Source organism: Dama dama, chromosome 8, assembly GCF_033118175.1.
Source record: "Dama dama isolate Ldn47 chromosome 8, ASM3311817v1, whole genome shotgun sequence".
Classification (NCBI taxonomy): Eukaryota; Metazoa; Chordata; class Mammalia; order Artiodactyla; family Cervidae; genus Dama; species Dama dama.
The window spans coordinates 17,119,998-17,144,279 of NC_083688.1; the positions used below are offsets into that span (position 1 = coordinate 17,119,998).

The window sequence follows — 24,282 nt, forward strand, 5'->3', positions numbered from 1 at the left end:
TGAGGTCACAAAGAGTTGGACTTTACTGAAGCAGCTGAACATAGCACAGCACATAGATATGAAGAGATGGAAGGCTTGGGATCACGCAGTCAGTTCCTGAAAGCATCGAATTATCTAAAGACCTGTCCCACCAGATTCTCTGGGGCACAGAGTGCCTCACTCCACACTGAACGCCCTCAGGGGATGTGACGTTTAACAGCGGCAGTAGCATTGGGTTCAGTCTCTGCAGAGGCAGAGGGAAAATGTCCTTGTTTTTGTTGTTGTTCAATCGCTGTCAAATGCTCTTGACAAGGGCCAGTTAGTAGTTGACAGTGTTAAAAAAAGATACTATCAGCTCAACTTGTTATTTATTTCTCCTGCAAAAGCAATATTTAATTACACTATATAATTTCAATATACAAAATATAATTTCATCAATAGGATTTATCCTATTAAATATGAATTCACAAATTTCCTGCCTTATTCCATTTTTTAAAATGCTGAAGGAAGTTCCTGGATGAACAGGACACAAAGGTCTTCAAAACAGTGGCTTTTCACTCCTGACATGCTGCAGGCCAAGGCTGGACATCCTAATCTTCTTTACCTGACCCATTTCTTAGGGCTGAACTAGATGTTGCCTGAGGCTCTCCTTCGTTGCTCAAGTCTGAAGAATCACTACTGCACATCCTGAAGAAAGAAATAAAAGTCTTTTACAATCTCAGTCTGTGACTTAGGACCAATACAGCATGGAATTCTTTAACAGAAAATTTGGAAAAGGGAAGCTTGTGTAAGAAGGTTAAGGATAATTCTCCCACCAGGTCACCCTGTGGCTCCATCTGACCTGGTGGTCAAGGTTGTTCCAGGAACCACCCCCAAGGCTGGGAGTGGACACAACTTTGCTATGGAAGGCAGTCCCTAAGCTCTTACCCTTTCTTCTTGTCAGTATATATTAACATTCCTGCTTTCACTCTGTTTCTTACCCAGAGAGACCCTGGAAGCAACATTTTCAATGTCAGAGCTTCCATCACCTGGGCCCTCAATGAGCACCCCTCCAACCTGGGAACTGCTTTATCCTTTGATGTGAGTGAAGAATAAACTTGTACTGCACTTGTGACACTGAACTTCTTGAGGCCTACCTGTTACATCAATTAGCTCAGCTCCTCTAATTCAAAATGTATAATATGAATTATTGAAAACACCTAGAAATGTATCATTTTATTTTCAAGGGTATAGCCAAAAAGCTAAATGAAGCTTTTGTAGCCAAAAAAGGTATCTGTTACATCAAGAATTTTTAATTGTTCTTACATCTTTTCCTATTACTTCTACTGCGAATCGATGTGTTTCCAATATCTGTAGGATCTAGGAAGCAAAGGAAAATAAAATCAGTAATCTGTAAATAAAAGAGTAGTAAATCTTGTGATTACTCACATTGTAGACAGGACATGGGCTATACAGATGCAATGATGGTCATTTCTGTTTCTCCCCATCTAAAGGAAAGTGATCACTACCAAATGGAGTGAATATCCCCTATCCTTTAGCCCTGATTGCAAAATCAAAGAAGTTTTGAAAACCAACATTTTTTTTTTCCATAGACTTGCAGCTAACTAATTTGCCAATGAATCTAGACTTCAGCTGCCAGGAGTCCAATAAAATATTACAATTGATGTGAATTCACACAATTTGCTACAGGAACACTAATATGGTTTATTTAATCATGGGATTCTGTCCCAGACTTTACTGGGGTGTTTTGTAACATATAGGGTGTACATCACACTGTTCTTCTAAAATAGTAAAACATTTCTATTTTATATCTGCTTGTAAAGATTTTGCTTTAATGTTTTATTTAATATTTTTGGAGTCTAGTTGCTTTACAATGTTGTGCTAAAGATTTTGAATAAAGGATTGCAAATGTTTGCTAAGAATCTAAGTTGTTGGTTTTGCATCTTCTGGTAACTTTCTCTATGCGATGTGTAAAAGATCCTTAAATGTTTATGTGCTGGAGTCTAAACTGGGAAATGAGGAAACCAGTTTTCTGAGCTACCTTTTATAATAGGTTGTTGTAAACATAAAAGGATATTTTATTGGAGAAAATATTTTCAAATATCGTTATATAGACCAATGCCATGTTGGGGGGTCATCTGCCAAAAGCTATAAATGGAATCTGATGGTAATAACCAGAAGCTCTTGCTTCTGTCAATACTTGGGGAGCATGGCCAGAAACTTCTAAGTTTTGAACAGACAAGTGAATCAAGCAATGGCAGACTGCTTCACTTTGCTCTTTACAAATAGTGGGTGGGCAGAGGCAGAAATCACTATATAACCTAATACTTTGTGGGGTAATACATCTGACAGCATGCAGTAAAACGACAGTGCCATTCACCTAGAGCCATTTGGTTAATCTGAATTTGCAAGTGTTTCTTTGCAATTTTCAGAATAGTCACAGGAGTAAATGCAGAAAATGGGCTCTGAAGGGTCACTGAACAGATGTGTGGAGTGTGCTCAGAGTAAATTGCACTAGAAAATTCCTGATGTCCAGAGCCCAGGGATGGCAGTCCTTACCCTCATCAGGACCACTCCTCAGGGTTGAGCTCCATGTTCCCCAGAGTGCCTCGTCCTCGCTGGACTCTAAAGAGTCTTCACTCACTGTCACTGCAGAATGGAGAAAATGTCCCTTGAAGTTCTTAGTGTGTGACAAAGGGACCAATATAGGAAAAAACCTGGGAAGCTCTGAAAACGAAGGCTTAGAATGTTCCACGATCAGACCATCATGATCTGTCTTTTATATTCATATGATCTGTAGGCCTGTATTTTATCCCCTTACATTGCCTGCACCTGAGAACACTTTACTCCCAGGGCTTCACTGCTTTGCATTGGCCCTTTATCATCTTCTTCTTCTTTTAAATATTTAGCTGTGCTAGGTCTTCATTGCAGCTTGCAGAATCTTTAGGTGCAGTTTGCAAACTCTTAGCTGTGGCATGTGGGATCTAGCTCCCTGACCAGGGATTGAACCCAGGCCCCCTGCATTGGGACCATGGAGTCTTAGCCACTGGACCATCAGTGAAGTCCCAGCCCTTCATCTTCTTACATCACGGTCTTTCTTTTTTCACTGCCCCATTATAGATTTCTTGTTGCTGTTTTGGTATCTATGTCTGTATCTATTTTTAGCATTGCTTCTCTCCCAGGGCAGTCTTGGAGAGACCAAGTCTGGTCTTGAAGAAGGCAGATCTCCCACTTGGCTATTCCCGCCAGACTACTTAAATAGACTCCCATTCCCCCCACCCCACCCCCTCATCTAAAACTCTTTGCAATGTTTACTTGACAAGAAATAAAAATTCTATGGTTTTTGAGTCCTTGACTTCTTCAGGTTTATTTCAGTCACTAGCCTAACTGATGAATACAAAAGCTAAATATGAACCATCTTAAATTAGAGCAAGTTTATATTTTACTTTGAAGGGTAGAGCAAAGAATTAGAATGGGTCATTTAACACTGCTCCTTTACAACAGTGGTGAGATTTTATTTGCTCTTACCTCTTTGCCAAACCCTTTTCCTGGATGTGGTTGTTTTTCTGAAGTTCCTGGGCTCTATCTTAATCGGGCTACGTTGGCTTGCCATGTGGCTCAATAGTAAAGTATCCGCCTGCCAAGGAGGACACTCGGGCTCGATCTCTGGGTCAGGAAGATCCCCTGGAGGAGGAAATGGCAACCCACTCCAGTATTCTTGTCTGGGAAATCCCATGGACAGAGGAGCCTGGCAGGCTTCAATCCATGGGGTTTCAAAGAGTCAGACACGACTTAGTAACTAAACAACACAGTCTCTACCAAGTAAGAGGAAGAAACAGTTATCTGTCCCCCAGAGTCTTATAATTTCTATGATAACTTGCAAGACAGATGGGCTTGCAATGGTAATAATCTTTTTTTTCTATTGGGTTTTGGTCGTTTACAATGTTGTGATAGTTTCTGCTATACAGAGAAGGGAATCAGCTACATGTATATACATGTCCTCTTCTTCTTGAACATCCCTCCCCGCCTCCCACTATCCCACCCCTCTAGGCCACCACGGAGCACTGAGCTGAGTTCCCTGTGCTTCTAGCAGCTTCCCACTAGCTGTCTAGTTCACGCACGGCAGGGTATCCCTGTAGCGCTCCTGCAGATTCCTGCAGCCCTGGCCTTGCTCTCCCCCTTCCTTACCAGCCGCCCTTCCTGGTGTTGGTGTGGAGGGTTCTGGGAACTCATCTCCATCACTGGATTCTGCAGAGTCCTCACTGCTGATCACTGCACAGAGGAACAAACCCCCTTAGGATCTCAGGGTGGAGCCCACGCAGCAGGAAACCCCAGAATGAGAGCAGCGGGGAGCACTAGAAGCTAAGTTAATTCAAGGCACATGGTCTGTGCTTGAATGTGGGTGAGCTGCAGGCTGCTCCCAGTCCTGCATGAAAGGTGACGACGCTCACACACAGAGGGCGGCTCTGCCCATCCTGCCCACACTCCCCTCCCCCATCCTCCTGCTACCCCTCACCCCAACCCTAGACCTACCTCTGACCCTCTACTCCATTCTACCTCTTTCTTTCATTCTCATTTTACCTCTTCACTTTCCTCTTGGCCCCTTTCCCTTACTTATGCCTCTCTTTCCAGGAACGGTATCGCTTGACACCTCGCTTTGTCTTTATGTGTTTCTTTTCCATCTACTCTCTTGAATATCTTGGCTCTCTATTTTTTTCCCCTTTTCTTTCTTTCTCATACTTTCCTCTCTTACTTTGGAAGTAGTCTCCTGGGCATCAATACTTATAACCCATCTTCTGATATTTCTCTGGTCCCTGGGGAACCTCCTCCGCTAAACTCACAGCACAAGATGCTGGTTCCCTGCCCTTCCTTCCTCTGCCCAAGGCCACCTGGACTGGCTGGCTGGACCCTGACGCCCCAGCCTCTTGCCTGGTTCCCTTGATCCCTGCTCCACATTCTTTCTGTCAGCCTTACCTATTATATTGGACACCTGGTTATAGTCAGTCCTTGCTTGGGCTTGTGGTTGAACTTCTGAGTTAAAAAATGGCTTTTCCTTCTTTATATCCTCTAGACGGACAGAACAGGAATTTATTTGTAGTCCATGGTTGGATGGCTTTGCTCCTGGATCAAATTTTAACGAATGAAAAATTTTAATTTGTCTTCCCAAAAAGGAGTGAGCACCGTTCACTAGCATTAAGAAGTCTGCTCCCTGTAATCCCACTTCTGGGAGTGGGGGAGCTCCGACCCACCCTTCTCCTTCCTGCTGCTCACTCTGTCCCTTCCTGTGTGTGTGTGTGTTTTAAAACCTTATTTCAACATATTTATACTTACAGAAATATACTCATCTTGGTTAACAGAACGCAATTTAACTTAGCCTATGCCATCTGAACCAAAAAACTTGGTACATGGTTTGCTTAAAAAAGAAAGAAAGCAAATTTGCAATCTGGTTTATTTTTATCAATTACAAATGTATATAAAAGATCCTCTATCAAATGCTGCTAAAACAAAGAGCATGAACCTTGACAAATTTAACTTTGCTTTGTCTCTGAAAAACAGCACATATTGAACTGCAAAAGTTTATAAAATTGGTGCAACAAAACATTGTTGTAATGTTTCAAGGCCAATTCACAAAGTTCAATAACTGATGGACGTTGACAAGGGTGAGGTGATCCTCTGTGTACATGTGAAAATATAAAGCGATCTGATCTGGTTAATATTACAGATAGATCCCAAATCTACTCAAACCAAGATTCAAATAATGTCTTAAATCTGAATAAACACTATCAGTCCAGTTCATCTGCTGAGATCAACAAGGAAAGTCTACACAGTAGCTGTTTTTCTGATTTGTGCAAAAATAGAAAATGAAGTTTCTTCCCCCAGATTTTCAGTCTAGAGCTGAAACTACAAGAAAGGTATTCCTTCCATTGTCTACATTCCTGGGATGACATGGGATGACTCAAGCTTAAATCCGAACTAGCACTCATATACAAAAGAGTCCCTGAAGTTTCAGACCACTTTAGAAGTGACTTTAAACTTTAGAAGTGACTCTAGAGAAACAAAGGAGGGGACAGAAAATCCACAAAACCTCTTCCCCAAACTGATTCCATGTCTTCCTTTGTTCCTCCCTCAGCTCTGGGCTTTCTTCTTTTGTCTTTCCTTTCCTGGGGAGAATCTTATTTTTATCTGAGGGGTTACCGGGCCATTTGGATCATTGAGAACACCTTATCTTTCTCAATGGTATTAGGAACAGCCCCTGTGCCTTCATTCAGATGACTGCCTCCTCAAACGGGACAATGTCTCCACTTCTCTCCTTCCTCTGTGCTTTGTCCACATTGCCCTTTACTCATTCTCTGTGGAGCTCTCTTTTGGTGCCTCCCCCATTTTTTTCCCTATATTTTTGGTGTTCATTTTTTTTTTTTTTTTGTATCTTTATTTATGCATGCTCTTTTCTCTACATTTTAAGTCAATGTCCCACAGGGCCCTGAAGGGTCTAGAGTTGAGGCAAAGAAGGTGCCTAAAATGAGATGGTTCTCACATCTCATAAGAAAGGGTCTCCCTGCCTCATCCTAGGCCTGGCCCTGCTGTCCTCTACCTAGCTGCTCAGCTTATCTACTCTCTATTATACTTCCTACCTTCTCCGAGTCTTTGCTTCTTAATTATTGACACGACTGGTGTATGCCTCTTCTATACCAATTTTGTCTTTCTATAGTTTCTTCATCTCAAGCATTCTAATCATCACCAAAGTCTTCCCCTGTGCCATTGTCCAACACACCAAGTCCCTCCACTTGCCTGTTCCCCTCCACACTCGTCAAACCCAGTCAGTCAGTCTTACCTGCTGGTTCAGACTCTTGGGCACATTGTTCATTTGTTTGTTGGCTTTCTAGAGCACCATTTTGGTCGCTGGTTCTATCTTTCATCTTCGCATTCATCTGCTGTCTTTCACTGAGGCGATCCGAGTGTCCATTTTCACGTGGGGTCATACCTAAATCATGTTTTGATTCATCAATTTTGTTTTCCTCCCACATCCATCAGCATCCAACAGGAAGATACAAACCACTTTAAGCCTTTAGAGCAGAGGGAATTTAATCCAGGGATTGGCTACACAGCTGATGGAAGAGCGGAGAAGACCAAGCGGAAGAATGTGAGGACATAAAGAGGAGTCAACAGAAAGCTGCGGGAGGGATAGAGGATGACATCATGGGCTGAGGTCACTGGGCAGGCAGAGGCTAGAGCATGATTTGCCTGCTTTGTGGAAGGTGCAGTCAAGGCTGAGATGCGGCTGCTGCCAGAATTGCGGCCGGAGGCAGTGATGGAGAAACACCTGGCTCCCCCCTTACTCCCACTCTCCTGCCAGGGTCTCCATGTTAGGAACCCAGCAGGGAGTCAGCAGCAAGGGGAGCTGACAGACAAGTCTGCGGGGGCCAGTGACCAGAGACAGAGGGCTGAGCAGAGCAAGGGAGGGGAAGGACTGAGTCCCTGGGCAAACCACCCAGGACCAGCACACATGCCCTTTCTCCATGGCAACCATCTCCGGTCCTCACTGGTTCCATCAACCCCTCCCACTCTGTTCCCTCCAGCCTCAATAATGTATGAACACATAGACATATTTTTCACTGCAGTTTGGATTTTTCATGTAGTGCTACTTTTGTGAATAAATTAATTAATGTAAAACGTGATTTAAAATTATTTCCCAAAGTTATAATATAGACTGTGGGCCCTGATGCCTGTTCTGTGCCACATCCTCAAGATTGGGAGCCTCCCCTTGGGGTGGGGGGGATGTGAGACACAGCCCTCCTCTCACCTGGGCACGTCAGCCCTTCTTGTTGGGTCAGACTCTTGGACACACTTATTGGTGACTTGCTGTGTACCATTTGGGTCCTAGGTTGAAGTTTCTCTCTTTATATTCCTTACTCCCCATCATTAAGATGCTCTGGGATTTCATTTCCTGACAGGATTGCCCCCAGACCACACTTTGAGTTTTAGAAGACTTCATTGCTTCCTCCCTCCACACCCTACACACACACACACACAATCCCTTCTCTTCCGGTCATTACTTGTCACAATTCCATTCACTCACCCCTTTCTAGTCCCATCAACTGCACTAGTAGATGAACAGCTAAGAGTATGGATTGGTGCATGTTGTGTAACTTTTTGAATAAATGTCACTTGCTAAATGTATAACTATGCTTTCAGTAGTCACTTGAAAAGTTTTTTTTTCTTTTATAAAAATGTAATAATAACTTAGAACATCCCTCCTTAAATAATCTATCCCATCTGGAAGCTACATAATAAGGGCTTTCCACGCTGTGAGAAGTTCCCTGAGACTTTTCTATGTTACTAATTTCCAAAGGAGACTCATGGAAGAAAGACATGAAATTTATTATAGACTAGTGTGCTCTATGGGTGGGGAAACTGTGCCTTTCAATTTATCTTTCTGGGTCAGGAGTAGGTGTTGCTTTTATCACTGAAATGGTCACTGTAATGGTTAAAAGCTTGGACTCTGGCACCAGACACAAACAATGATGGTGATTAAATGTAGTAATAATAACAAATGCATGGACACACTGATGCAGCCTCAGGCAAGATTGTGAGTGCTTTATATGACATAATTTGTTTAAAATCCATCACCCTCTGAAGTAGCTACCATTACCATGTCCATTTTACAGACAGTGAAACTGAGGAACAATGAGGAACAATGAGTGACTACTACCCCAATATCTCGAAGCAGAATCTGAAGCCAGGCCACAGGCCCCTGAATTCCTGCTGTGACACTGCACACAGCAGCGCTCAATTCTGATTCTCAGCTGGGTTAACTTGCACAGATAACCAAGCTCTCTAAGCTGATTCTTTCTCGTCTGAAAAATGAGGATGTTATATACCTCATTTTGGGATTTTTGAGACAGTTAAATAAACTATTGTCTGTATCACTATTTGGAATACTGTGACTGATCTGAAAAACGAAATCATTATGATTAACGTCTTAAATTGATATTAATCTTATTAACTTAGTATCATTATTAAGAGTGTTATGGAATAATGGAGGTCAAGTGTTGTAAATAGCGGTTACTGGTGGTTAAAGCACCAAAACGGTTTTCTCAGAGGCCTGTCTGGTGTTTGGAGGGCAGCTGCTGGTCTCTGTCCCAGGTATGATGGGAGAGGGTTTGTATGGGAGTCATGAGGTGTCCATGGTCCATGTGAAGGACTAGCAGGGGAAGAACCCTTCCCCCCGAGGATCACCCATCACCTGCTTCTCTCCACTCCCCCACTCCCGTCACTCTGGTCGTAGCACTGGCCTCTGCTGGACGTGACATCAAAGCACTGAGGTCGCTGCCAGACCAAGCAAGACAGAGCAGAACCCTGCAAAGCCAGGCTACTAGGCCAAATGTCCAGGCCCAGAGCCTTCAGGGATTGGCAGCAAGTATGTTCAAGGAGTGGAAGGAGTAACCCTCCCAGACAACTCAGAGAACTAAGACTCTGTTGTCTAACTCCTTGGAGAAAATGCAGATGCAAAGACTGACAATTCTGCACAGTCAGTAACACAAAGAAGCAGGCTCCATAGCACACCCCCAGACGGGACACGACAGCAAAGATCACAGAACAGTTTCCAGGAACTGACCATCACGAGACAAGGGAACTGCCTGTGAAGAGGTCAGGCCGTGATGAAAGTCTCCGCCAGTTCCTAGAGGGCAGAAAGGAAAAGTTTATTTCAGAAACTGGAGTATTAGCTATGTTATTCTTCCCTGATCCCTTTTTAGTCTTGATAAAGATGAAGTTGAAGATTGGTGGCTCAGACGGTAAAGCGTCTGCCTGCAATGCGGGAGACCTGGGTTTGATCCTGGGGTCGGGAAGATCCCCTGGAGAAGGAAATGGCAACCCACTCCAGTACTCTTGCCTGGAAAATTCCATGGACTGAGGAGCCTGGTAGGCTACAGTCTGTGGGGTCGCAAAGAGTCTGACATGACTGAGTGACTTCACTTTCTTTCTTTTTCTTTCTTCTCCAGATGTCTAGATGGAGACCATCTGGACCATCTGGGAAATTCCAACTAACAGGTGTGTCAGATCCTAGAGACTGGGATCAGCTTTACCTCTGGTTGAAAGTGCCTCAGACGGGCCATTTCCTCATGTGACCTCCACCAGCCATTCAGTGACTAGGAATGGTTTATCTTGACCCCTACAGCCAGAGTGAACCTGCTTTGCTTCCCAGAGCTATCCATGACTGGTGACCTTCCTGCAAAGTCCTAGAGCCTCTTCCCCACCCTCTCTTCCTCCATTCCCTCCCTGTACAGGATCTGTTTAATCAGTTCTGTTGGCCTCACCATGAGGATTCAATGTCTGATTCTCCTCTACTTTCCCCAGCCCTTGTATTCTTTTTTTCTGTATCTTTCCATCTTTATGTATTTCTCTATCTCCCAGGTCGTACTAGTGGTAAAAACAAACAAACAAACAAACAAAAAACAAAAAACCCCACTAGCCAGTGCAGGAGACATGAGACTTGGGTTCAATCCTTGGATCGAGAAGATCCCCTGGGGTAGGAAATAGCTACCTTTTTATTCTCCTTTCTCTCAAACACCCACATCCACTCCTCTTCATCTCTACCACTTCCTTGCCTCTGAATCTATATGACTGCCTTTTTCCTTGAATATTCCTGCTCTTGAACAACCTCCCCCACATTTAAATCAGTCCTTTCTTCTGCTATCATGAAGGGCCTTCTCTTCGACATTGACCTTGGGCCCATAATGATTAGCCCATCACACCTTCACATTGATCTTCTCCTATAGGATTCTTTCTAAATCACAATGACTTCCTGGCAGTCATTCTCTTTAAATCTGGTTACTGACACCCTGGGTTCCTCTTCCTTTGTCTTGGTATTTGGGGCAACAGCCTCTTGTCACAGCCAGTCCTCGAGGACTCAGACTCTGGTTAAATGCTCACACAAACACCCCTCCCTGCCTTCTCCGTGGTCCTTCAACATTTCTTCCCTGATTTCCAATCTTTGCTCAGGATTCAGGCCTCCCCCTCCTCTTCTCCTTTTCCGCTTAGCAAGGGAGAGTTGGTTTGTGCATGGTCTCAATCACCTTGCTCAAGGCTCAGTTGGATGGCCGACCTCTTTTGTCCGTTACTTTCTTCATAATTAATTTTCTCTTGGATCACTGAAGAGAGGGAGAGAGAAGACAATTGGAAATCTCCACCAGAGACCAGGAACATTGTCTCAGAATTGCACATTTAGAAATTTCCAGCTCTCGGGTCACTCAGAGATTAGTGGATCCCAACCTTCATGATAAATTTCCCCCATCATCCTTGGACAGAAAAGAGAAACCCCAGCAAGGGAGCAGTTATGTTCTCTGCACAGAAATGAGCCACTTGAATGTAAGGATAAAGGAGTCGTGGGAACATCCTGAGGCTGTCGGTCATGTACAATAAATGTCACACTGTGAGGATGACACGTGTTTACATAACTAAGGGAAGTGGAATGTGTATATTGAACTGTTCAAACTGTAAGAAAGAAACAGGTTTCCTCTGGAGAAGGGCTTGGATCCTAGAGATCTGTGTGTATAAAAGAGAAAGCCCAAAAGCTTTAAAGACGGTTCAAGATAAGGGGAAATTTGGGTTCACTGGGTCCTGGGGAATGAGTGGATTGCAAAGAGACAAACAAGAAGATGCGGGAGGAACTCTAGACCCCTCCCTGGGGTGCCCCAGATCCCAGGACACAAGAAGGACACTCTGAAGCTGCAAGCAGGGAGTGCCTGTTACAGTGCTGCAGGAAGTCCCCATGACTCCTAGACCAGGGACCCACGAGACTGCTAACAAGAACCAGGACACAAGCCCAGAACCCCTGCATGTAGATGCCCTGGCAGATGTTGGAAGAAGGAAGTAAACCAGGGATCCCAGAGGGTAGGTCTCTGCTGTGAATCCGGGAAAAGGACGGTAAGCCTGGGCCGCCCCAGGGCTGATGGCTGGGGCTCCTCCTGGGGCAATGCCTGTAGTAGCATCTCTTTACTGTCCAGTAAACAAATTTCAGATTCCTTACCTTTAGATTTAAGACCTTTCAGGATCTTTTTTTTTCAAACACATCCCTCTTGAGTCCGCTCCCACAGTCTGCTTCTCACTCTGAGTGACACCACTTGACCATGTCCTTTTCCAGAAACTCTAGAACCCTCCTCGCTCTGTGCCTATTCCCATAGCACCCTCTCTCCTCGGCTCATAGAATCATTCTTCCTGTGAATTCTCCATCACTCTTGGGAAGTCTTAGTTGAGGCCAAATTTTTCGTGTGAAGTCAAAACAAAAAATCTTGGAAGGACATCTTCCTTACATAGTACCAGGTATAAGCAGTGCTTTCTCAGGAAAAAGTGGTGAACCAAAGCTTTAGTTTTGTGCAGCATCAAAAATAGTCTGGTAGAGCAGTAGGTTTTGTGATATTTAAGCAATGTTTGTTTTACCCCCTTGTGGAGAAAGTTAAGTAAAACCATTTCTCCTCAAGGACAAATTTGATCTTGAGTTAACTTTCCATTAACTCTGAAAATCTGATGAAGGTAAACTCTTGTCTGTGTTACTAGGTCAACCCAGGGTTTAAGGTTAAAAAAATGACATGTGACTGGTAAATTGTGTGTAGACTGGATGGGACTCTCTATGGACTATTCTTGGGTCTTCCTTCAGGGCGGTGACTCTTGCCTCTCATGGGGTCCCTGAAAGTTATGACTACAGAGTTGCTGAATTTTTGGTGCCCATAGACATGGCGCTGCTCCTCCAGGATGGATCCTGCACCCACAGCTAAGCTTATAGTGAGTAGTAGTCAGCTGGGTGGATGCTGTATAGACCACCGCGGCTCTGTCATTTGTCCTTCTACCTAAAGCAGATGGCACTGTGGCGCTGCTCCTCCTGTGAGTCTAAGTGCCTAAGTTAAGCAGACCTCCAGGTGGGTGCTGTACCATAGCCATTATAACCTGACTTCTGAGAAGACTTAGGGTATGCGTGTTTTTTCACCTGTTACATCCCCACTGCTCAGCACTAATTATGGCACTTGATGGGAGCTCATTATATATACTTGTTGACCAAAATGGACCTTGAACATCAAAAGGTAGATAATAAGATAATTACCATTTTCGAAGCTTTTATAAATGTGATTTAAATCAGGATATTCCTGCATGTTGACCTCACTGAACAAAGCTTCCAGAAGCGACAGGTTAAATGTCTTCTCCAGCTCACTGAGAACATTGTACACCACTCTTGGTACAGGGACCAGGTTCCTACAAGAATCTTGACAGTCCTTAAAGGCAGTGAATGGGAAAAATAGAAATACAGACTTCCAAGTTACAAGAGAGCCCTAGAAAGAGATTTTGAGTTAATGTATTCCAATTTTCATAAATAGGTATCTTTTCATGTAGAGGTTTAGAATTTCTGTATATTTGTATGGCCACTAAGTGAAACAATAAATCCTCTCTTCTTAAAACAATCCATTTGTGAATCTGATCTCCTCACCCTCATATACATTATATGTAAGAAGGCACAATTCTGAAGACTAAAAGTGGGTTCAAAGTTACTGAATATGTAACTCTCTAAGAGCCTGGTCAACTCTTTGAGGGATAGACTTGGCAGGTGACGAGCCACTATTCTGTTGACTGGACAACACCTGCCCCTTCACCAATATTAACTTGGCCTGGAAGAGCTCAAGGAAGCCAGGTGACAGTTTTCCATTTTGTGAACTTGGCCACAGTTTGAAAGCATATTTGTAGGTCAAACTGCAGACTTGCATCTCTGTAACTCCAGAAACACCTATTGCAAAAATTAACTCAAATTCCAAGACTCAAGAATACCAGAAAAAAAAGAAAACTGAAAGCTGTTGGAGAAAAATAGCCTGCATCTACTCCCAAATTTGCTCTAACACGACATTGTCTCAGCGGGTTTTAATATTTTCAGATCTAATTATTTAAATTGATATTCATTGAAAAGAAATGCTCTGTCAATTATGATTTTTATCAAATCAATAAATTAAATTTATTCATCAGTTCATCGACATTAATTTAGTTTATGCTGTATTGTGTGCATTCCTACAGGGTAGTAAATATCTACAGAGCACACCCACTTCAGATCCAGCCTGTCTCCAATGTTTTTCACCCTGACTCCTGTGTTCACTATGAGTACCACCCCTTCGGTTAGAGACGGGACTGTCTCCAGTGATGCCTGTTTCTGCTCTCTCTTCCCTTTCTGCCTTTTAGGATCACTTGCATCACTACTTAAAAATGTCCCCCTCTCACTGGAGACTCTTCAGATGGCTAGTTATACCCTGATATTTGGGTCCAGGATATGAAATTTAACCTAGTTTCAGGCCAGTTTACCAGATTGTGATGTAATAAACTTCACTTACTTCATACATTTTACTGGTGATGAGTTCATTGTCACGGAGGCCTTCAAAGAAAGGAAATGTCTTTTTTATTGCATTTGAAATCTGCACCTTTTGTCTTTTGAAGTGCCTGAATACAGTCTCATAGAAGGGCCTGTTGTCTATGTTCTGATTTTCTGAGGACATCCTAGGAAGGAAGGATACCATGTGAAAATAGTCATCCAGATTATGAGATTCTTATGGAGGCTGTAAGATTTTGCATATAAAGACAGGTTGCAAAGAACAAACACATGTAAGATAACTGGTCCTGAGTAGAGACCAGTTATATATATATATCACATACCTGGTACACTATTTTAATAAGTTTTTTTTTAATTGGAACAAAACTGTAACAAAACCCAAATAGAGTAAACCAAAAAATGAAAAACAATGAAATAAAAATATAACCTTGAAAATGCTTCTTTATTAACTAAGAGAAGATAAACCACAGAAAGATAGAAAATAGTGTCTCCTCTCTGCATATAGCAGGTAAGAGAAATGCCATCCTACAGATGACCAACTGGCCCATGAAAGGCTGCTCAACATCACTAATTATTAGAGAAATGCAAATCAAAACTATGATGAGGTATTTCCTCACACTGGTCAGGGTGGCCACTGTTAAAATGTCTACAAATAACAAATGCTGAAGAGGATGTGGAGAAAAGGTAAATCTTCTACATTGTTGGTCAGAATGTAAGTTGGTGCAACCACTATGGAAAACAATATGGAGGATCCTTAAAAAACTAAAAACAGAGTTGTCATATGATCCAGCAATCCCACTCCTGGTCATATCCAGACATAACTACAACTCAAAAAGATACATGCACCCTGTGTTCACAGCAGCACTATTCACAACAGCCAAGATATGGAAAAAACCTAGATGTCCATCGACAGAGGAATAAATAAAGAAGATGTGATGCATATATACAATGGAATTCTACTTAGTCGTAAAAAGAATGACATAATACCATTTGCAGCCGCATGGGTGGACCTAGAGATTGTCATATTAAATGAAGTAAGTCAGAAAGAGGAAGACAAACATCGTATGATATCACTTATATGTAAAATCTAAAATATGGCATAAATGAATATATTTACAAAACAGAAGCAGACTCATAGACATAGAGAACAGACTTGTAGTTGCCAAGGGGAAGGAGGGCTGGGGGAAGGATTGATTGAGAGTTTTGGATTCGCAGATACAAACTGTTACATATAGAATGGATAAACAAAAAGATCCTATTGTATAGCACATGGAACTATATTCAATATCTTGTGATAAATCATAATGGAAAAGAATATGAAAAAGTATATATATATTTATATGTATAACTGAATCATGACCACAACATTGTAAATAAACTGTACTTCAATTAAGATGCTTTTTAAATTAAAAAAAGAGAAATTCATCCTATGTTATAAACTGGTTCATAAATGATAAAATGTTTTAATAATAATATAATTAGGTATAAACTGGGAATTTCACAATAATATCAGTCATTTCTCCTGGGACTTCTACTATGTGCTAATGTAAATTTATCTGTGCTATTGTTATATGGAGTGAATGTTTTTAGACATCTCAATTTTAGAAATAGCAGTTCTTTCCTTCAAAACTTAATTTTAAACTTGAGTCTATAATTTGGTTCTTAGTTGTTTTATAGGTCTGATATTTATGTTTAATCAATATTTCACATTTTTAAATGTTATGAAGACCCATTTTAAATGTTAGCTTTCTTAGTCAAATCAAAACAGAATTATTGTCACTTCAGTTCAGTTCAGTCAGTTAAGTTCAGTCACTCAGTCGTGTCCAATTCTTTGTGACCCCATGAACCGCAGCACACCAGGCCTCCCTGTCCATCACCAACTCCCGGAGTTCACCCAAACCCAAGTCTATTGAGTTGGTGATGCCATCCAACCATCTCATCCTCTGTCATCCCCTTCTCCTCCTGCCCTCAATCTTTCCCAGCATCAGGGTCTTTTCAAATGAGTCAACTCTTCGCATCAGGTGGCCAAAGTATTGGAGTTTCAGCATCAACATCAGTCCTACCAATGAATACCCAGAACTGATCTCCTTTAGGATGGACTGGTTGGATCTCCTTGCAGTCCAAGGGACTCTCAAGAGTCTTCTCCAACGTCACAGTTCAAAAGCATTAATTTTTCGGTGCTCAGTTTTCTTTATAGTCCAACGCTCACATCCATACATGACCACTGGAAAAACCATAGCCTAGTACCCAAAATCATCAGGGAAAAGTAATGTCACATTACTGTGTTGAATTTTTCATGAAAAAGTTTCTACTTAAAGATCTCAGATTGGAGAGAAACATTTATCTTCTTTTTTATTAAGCCCCCACTAAAATGTTAATAAAGGGGTTGGATTCACAATGATAAGGAGAATGGCAGGAGGCAAGGAGCAGATGAGAGATTTCTACCAAAATCTGTAAGATGATAAGTGGTCAGAGGATCGCTAATCACTGTTGAAGGTGGAGTATGCTCCCAGAGGTCAGGAAAGCAGCCAGTATGTCCTGCAGAACCCTGAAGGGGCAGTGGAGATCACAAGGGAGACATGGTGTGGAAAACTGACGTGTTATTTGAAAAATGAGGAAGAGAACAGCATACCCTATACCCCTCAACATGCATCCTGAGCACTTGTACGCAGACAGCCTCTCTGAGGGAAACAGTACTGTCCTTTCTGTTCCCATATGTTAATTTTACCTGTTACCTGACTTCATATACATGAAAATAATAAATCACACGTGCTTTGTGTCTGACTTCTGCTCGTCATCTATATTGTTGGATGAATAGAAGTTTGTTTCTCTTATTGTTGAGGATATTTTATTGTGTGGATCTAGCACAATCTGTTCATTCATTTTCCTTCTGAAGGACATTTTGGGTTGATTCCAGTCTGGAACTAGAATGAATAAAGCTGCTGTTCTTGGACAGATCTTTTGGTAGCAAGTTGTTTTCATTTCTTTTGGGTCAATGATTAGGAGTGAAATTGTTGGGTCATTGTGTAAGAGTATGTTTAATCATTTTAAAAAACTACCAAACTGTTTCTTAACATCTGTTATAAATGGCTTTTCTAATTTAGCCATCCTAGTATGTGTGATGTGGTATCTCATTTCAGTATTAATTTCTATTTAAAATGACTAATAATGTTGAGCACATATTCATATGGTTGGCAATTCATTGGCAATTTATACATCTTCCTTTGTGGAGTGTCCAAGCCTTTGGCCCATTATCCATTTATATTACTGGGTGTCTTCCACTTATTTATGTGTAGGAATAAAAAAAGTTTTTTTATTGTGGAGTGATTAGCCTCCAACTAGTAAAGATAAATGGGGAAAAAAAGAAGAGAGAAGAAAAAAAAAAAAGGAATAAAAAAAGAAGTTTTAATTTTTATGATCCAGTCTATCAGTATGTGTGTGTACATGTGTGTGTGGTTAGTGACTTATGTGTACTATCTAGGAAATCTCTGCCTACTGCAAGTTAATAAAAATTCAGAAAGCAATTCACAGCATAGCATGGGCCTGTTTCTGGATTTTTCTATTCTAGACTGTTTCTCAATTTTTATTCTATATCATTGACCTGTATGTGGATCAAGAAGCACCAGTTAGAATTGGACATGGAACAATGGATTGGTTCCAAATAGGGGAAGGAGTATATCCAGGCTGTATGTTGTTACCCTGCTTATTTAACTTATATGCAGAGTACATCATGTGAAATCCTGGGCTGGATGAAGCACAAGCTGGAATTGAGATTTCTGGGAGAAAAATCAATAACTTCAGATATGTAGACGACACCACTCTTATGGCAGAAAATGAAGAGCAACTAAAGAGCCTCTTGATGAGGGTGAAAGAGGAGAGTGAAAAAGCTGGCTTAAAACTTGACATTCAAAAAACAAAGATCACAGCATCTGGTCCCATCACTTCATGGCAAATAGATGGGGAAACATGGAAACAGTAACAGACTTTATATTTTGGGGGCTCCAAAATCACTGCAGACGGTGACTGCAGCCATGAAATTAAAAGATGCTTGCTCCTTGGAAGAAAAACTATGACCAACCTTGACAGCATATTAAAAAGCAGAGACATTACTTTGCTTACAAAGGTCTGTGCAGGCAAAGCTATGGTTTTTCCGGTAGTCATATATGGATGTGAGAATTGGAGCATCAGGAAGGCTGAGCACTGAAGAATTGATACTTTTGAACTGTGGTGTTGGAGAAGACTCTTGAGTCCCTTGGCCTGCAAGGAGACCTAACCAGTCCATCCTAGAGGAAATCAGTACTCAATATTCATTGGAAGGACTCATGCTGAAGCACTAATACTTTGGCCACCTGATGCGAAGTGCCGACTCACAGGAAAATACTCTGATGCTGGGAAAGACTGAAGGCAAAAGAAGAAGGGGGCAGTAGGGAATGAGGTGGTTAGATAGCATTACTGACTTAAAGGACACGATGAATTTGAGCAAACTCTGGAAGACAGTGAAGAATAGAGGAGCCTGGCATGCTGAAGCCCATGGGGTCACAAAGAATTGGACACCACTTAGCGGTAGAATAACAATAGTTATAAAATAGCTAACTCCTGAAGATATAACTTACAGCGTAGTGACTACAGATAACAATACTGTATTGCATATTTGAAAGTTGATAGGAGAGTAGACCGAGAAGGCAATGGCACCCACTCCAGGACTCTTGCCTGGAAAATCCCATGGACGGAGGAGCCTGGTAGGCTGCAGTCCATGGGGTCATGAAGAGTTGGACACGACTGAGTAACTTCACTTTCACTTTTCACTTTCGTGCACTGGAGGAGAAAATGGCAACCCACTCCAGTGTTCTTGCCTGGAGAATCCCAGGGACGGCGGAGCCTGGTGGGCTGCCATCTATGGGGTTGCACAGAGTCGGACACGACTGAAGCAACGCAGCAGCAGCAGGGGGAGAGTAGGACTTAAAAGTTCCCATCACAATAAAAAATTATGTGATTAAGCATAGTGATGAATGTTATCTAGACTTATTGTGATAATCATTTTGCAATATATACAAATGTATACAAAATATTCAGTCTTTATGTTGTACACCTGGAACTAATATAATAATATACGCCAATTTTACCTCAACTAAAAATGAAATTAAAGATCTTGAGAGGGGCAGATTAGATTATTCTGAATTATTTAGATGAGCCCAAAATATTCACAGGAATCTTTAAAAGGAGAAGAAGAGGGCAGAAAAGTTAGTCAGAAGATTTAGTGATGCTGTGTTGCTGGATTTGAAGATGGAAGAAGGGGCTCTGAGCCAGTGAATGCAGGGAGCCTCTAGAAGCTAAAGAAGGCAAGAAAAAGAGTCCCTCCTAGAGTCTGAGATAGAGCCACATGACTATAAAGGTGAAAAATCTCTAATATTCTTAATATCAAAGTAAGTAAAAATGCAAAATACTTAAGAGCATATAAAATATAGTCTTTTATTAAAAATGAGAACACAAATTATATATTTAGGAAAATGAATTATATATGCAAATCCATAGAAGAAGCTCTTAAAGTTATACCCACAACTCTAAAAGGATTGGGGTTGAAAGCTTCAATAACTGTTCTCTGTATCTATGTGTTTGTTTTTGTTTGATTTGGTTTATTCATTTATTTTGTATTTTTTTCATTTTTTTTAATATCCCACATATGAATGAAATCTTACAGTATTTGTGTTTCTCCAACTGACTTGTTTCGCTTGGCATAATATGCTCAAAGTCCATCCATGTTGTCAAGGATGGCAAAATTTCATCCTTTTATGACTGAATAGTATTCCATTGTTGGCGAAGGCAATGGCACCCCACTCCAGTACTCTTGCCTGGAAAATCCCATGCACGGAGGAGCCTGGTAGGCTGCAGTCCATGGGGTCACTAAGAGTCAGACACTACTGAAGTGACTTACAGCAGCAGCAGCAGCATTCCATTGTATATGTATGCTATAACTTTATGCATTTATTTATTAATGGGAACTTAGTTTGTTTCATATCTTGACTGTTGTAAATAATGCTTCAGTGAGCATATGAAGTGGTTAATATTACTTTTAAAATGTGTTTTTTAATTCTTCAGATAACTAAGTACAATTGGAATAGCTAGATCATATGATAATTCAATTCTTAATTTTTTAAAGAATCTTAATACTGTTTTCCACAGTGGCTGCACCAGTTTATATTCCTATCAACAGTGTAGTGTTCCCTTTTTTCTGTATACTCTCTACTCTTGTTATTTCTTGCCTTTTCAAAAACAGTCATTCTAACAGGTGTGAGTCGATATCTCATTATAGTTTTGATTTGCATTTCCCCAATAATTAGTGATTTTGGACATTTTTTTTGTATGTCTGTTGGTGATCTTTATGCTCTCTTTGGAAAAAATGTCTATTTAGTTCTTTTGCCCAGTTTCTAGTCAGGTTGTTTGTTTTTGTTGTATGATTGTATGAGTTCTTTATACATTTCACCCCTTACTAGATATATGACTTGCAAATATTTTCTCCATTTGACAGACTCATTTTCATTTTGTCAATGGCTTCCCTTGCTGTGCAGAAACTTTTTAGTTTGATGTAGTCCCATTTATTTATTTTTGCTTTTGTTTCCCTTGCCTGAGGGAACATATCCAGAAAGGTAATGTTAAAACCAGTGTCAAAAAGTGTACTGCCTCTTTTGTCCTAGAAGTTGTGTGCTTTCTGGTCTTGCATTCAAGTCTTTAACCCACTTTGATTTTTGTGTATGGTGTGAGATAGTGGGATTTATTCCAGGAATGCAAGAATGGTTCAATATCCACAAATCAATCAAAGTGATACATCATATTAACAAAATGAGAGATAAAAACCATATGATTATCTGAATAGACACAGAAAAGCATTTGAGAAGACAGCACCCATTTATGACAAAAACTCTCAACAAAATGTGTATAAAAGAAATGTTCCATATATATGCATTAGTATACTGTATTGGTCTTTATCTTTCTGGCTTACTTCAAAAATCACTACAATATTGTAAAGTAATTAGCCTCCAACTAATAAAAATAAATAAAAAAAAAAAACAAACCAGAACACACACACACACACACACACACACACACACAAAAGAAATGTTCCTCAGCATAATAAAAGCTATGTATGTCAAACCCACAGCTAATATCGTATTCAAAGGTGAGAAACTGAAAACTAGCCCTCTAAGATTAAGAACAAGACAAAGATGCCCCCTCTTGCTGCTCTTTTTCAACATAGTACTGGAAATCATAGCTAGATTGATTAAGTAAGAAAAAGAAACAAAAGTCCTCCAAATTGGAAAGGAAGAAGTAAAACCATCACTATTTGCATATGACATAGTTTTATATATAGAAAACCCTAAAGACATCACCAAAAAATGACTGGAAATAAGCAAATACAGTAAAGTTGCAGGGCACAAAATCAATATACAAAAATCTGTTGTATTTCTGTACACTAACAATGAGCTAGTAGAAAGAGAAATTAAGAAAACAAGCCCATTTGTATCCAACAAAAACAGCAAAATACCTGGGAATAAAGGTAACAAAAGAGATAGAAGACCTGTACACTGAAAACTGTAAGACATTGCTGAAAGTGAAGGCAGACAGACATTCTGTGTTTGATTACCTACGGCAATCCACAGATTTCAGTGCAATCCCTATCAAAATCCCAATCACATTTTTTATAGAAATAGAACAAAAATCCTAAAATTTATGTGGAGCCACAGAAGATCCAGAAGAGTCAAAGTAATCCTGAGAAAAAGAGCAAAGCTGGAGATATTACAAGCCCTGATTTCAAATATATTGCAAAGCCATAGTAATCAAAACAGCAGAAAAACAGACACATACATCAATGGAATAGAATTGAGAAGCCAGAAATAAACCCACACATATATGAACAACTAACTTGCAATAAAGGGTCAAAGAACATACAGTGGAGAAAGTATAGCTGCTGTAATAAATAGTGTTGGGAAAACTGGACAGACATACGCAAAAGAATGAAACTAGACCACTTGAATGAGACTTTTCCCCTCTATATGCTTCCCATATTGTTTGAAAGTTTATGAATCAGAATGTACAATGTATTTCTTTTGTGTTAAAATAACAGAAAATTAGATAGATGAAGCAATGTTATTTCTGAACTGATTACTAAAGAGGATTTTCCTTGTAGAGGAAACCTAGTCCAGAACAGAATATCAAAGCAAAAATGAAAACACTCAGCCTGGGCTAGCCTTGTACAGTCTTGGGTCTTTCTCTTCCTTTTATTTTCTTTGCTCAAGATTGCTGGAGGAAGACCCCAAGCCCCCAGTCAGAGGTGGGAATAGCATCAGAGCTGACGGAGACCCCATCCACAGGACAGACATGGGACCACACCACCCAAGGCTTCAAAATAAGTCAGGGGTTTACCCCGAATTTCGTGTTTTCTAAACTACCTCCTTTGAAATGACCTATGTCAAGGTAGAGATGACCTGAGGGAAACAAGAGTGCTACAGGGTCACAAGAAAATAAAATCTTCCTGCAAAGGCTCATAAAGGACAAAGGTCCCTTCAGGCAGACCAGCCAGCCGAGCAGTAGTTGCAAAACAAGCAGTCATGTGTGTTGTGGAGGCAGGACCCAACCAGCATGCACCCTGCTGCAGTTAAAATCCCATTTCCTCATCACACATTCCTGTCCACCCTTATATGGCAGGCGAAGGTTCCCCTACAGCAGGTGGAAGGCAAAGGTTCAGTGCAGAGTCCAAAGACAGCACTGAACAGCAGCTGGCCACAGGGAAAGGCGGAAGGAAGGGGGAGAAAGACTGACCTGGTGCTGAGCTCTCTGCCCTCTCCGGCCATTTTCCCGCCCAGCCTGGCCTGGGCCTGAGCTTGGCCTCCAATTCAATTCTTCCAGTCTCCCCAGCCTGGGTTCCGAGAGGCCGCTGGAGCCCTGAGCCCCGAGCCCCAGCAGGAAGTCAGCTCTGGGTCTCACCCACAGAGAGGAAAAGAGAAGTGAAAGTACTTGCCAGTGAGTGGTGCTTGGCAGATACCAGCTCCCTCCCTCCACCCGCAGCTCCCTGGTGCTTCCAGCCATCAAGACATGTGGTCCCAGGGATGCAAGACAAGGAGTGACCCTCAGGGCCTGGAGGGCCAAGGGAGGGGCAGGGCCAGCCCCCAGGGGGTCACCTGTTTGTGCAAAGACAGCAACAACATCTGTGTGATCCCAACTGTCCTCAGGCTTCTTCTGCCTTCTCAGGGCAGTTCAGAGTTTGGTATTGGGTCAAGGGCAAACTCAGGTGTGCCCCTTCCCCTTTGCTGAGATGGTTGTTGGGGGAAGAGGGAAAAACAAAGACTTCAGATCCTCTCTCCAGCCTGTGGGAGAGCCTGGACCAGTCGAGTCAGGTCCCCACATCCAGCCAGAGGGCTGGTGAAGCAGATATCCGCTAGAGCAATGGTTTCCACTCGGTGGCCCCTGAGTGTGACTTCCTCCAGCTGTGAGTAGAGTTCTCACCCAGCAACATTTGAAGATGAAGGGAAGGGTTTCCACCTTCTCTGTCACTTCCATTGTTTCTTTCTCCCAAAGGAGCAAGAAGCACTGTGGTCAGGATAGACCCCAGGACTCCAATGAGGACTTTTTCACCAGTGGGCAGAGTGTCAGTGGCACCAGATCCTGCACACGTGTGGACCCCTCTCCCGCCCCCCTCACTCTGAGGGTAGCAGGGCTACTGAGCTGAGCCTCATCTGGGCAGGACTGTCCTCTGCCCCTGACTCCATGGGACACGGTCCACACGAGGCTGGCACAGACCACACCTGCCTGGTCTAGGGTCCCCTCTCTCTCTCCTCTCTGTTCCTGGGTGGCTGGTGGACCAGGTCAGTGCTATGCTGTGTGTTGACATAAATGTGCCAGTTTTTCTGTTGTCTGTTTAGGACCTTCAAGGTGAACACCTGGAATTAGAG

At 41.8% G+C, this 24,282-nt stretch overlaps 1 protein-coding gene across 2 annotated transcripts; it reads right to left on the reverse strand.

The window, feature by feature from the left end:
• LOC133060799 (nuclear autoantigen Sp-100-like) lies at positions 1–23,332 on the reverse strand. Of its 2 annotated transcripts, XM_061148541.1 has the most exons (12): positions 23,153–23,331; positions 14,343–14,505; positions 13,076–13,244; positions 11,055–11,129; positions 9,596–9,658; positions 6,812–6,961; positions 4,954–5,100; positions 4,168–4,251; positions 3,508–3,663; positions 2,539–2,628; positions 1,285–1,338; positions 1–666 (listed from the first exon to the last, which is right to left on the reverse strand). In XM_061148541.1, coding segments are annotated over exons 1-12 (1,185 nt in total). In that variant the 5' UTR covers positions 23,185–23,331; the 3' UTR covers positions 1–664. The 2 variants fall into 2 exon arrangements, with proteins under 2 accessions (XP_061004524.1, XP_061004526.1); XM_061148543.1 differs by lacking the exon at positions 3,508–3,663 and having other exon boundaries at positions 23,153–23,332.
• Between the last annotated feature and the right edge of the window lie 950 nt (positions 23,333–24,282).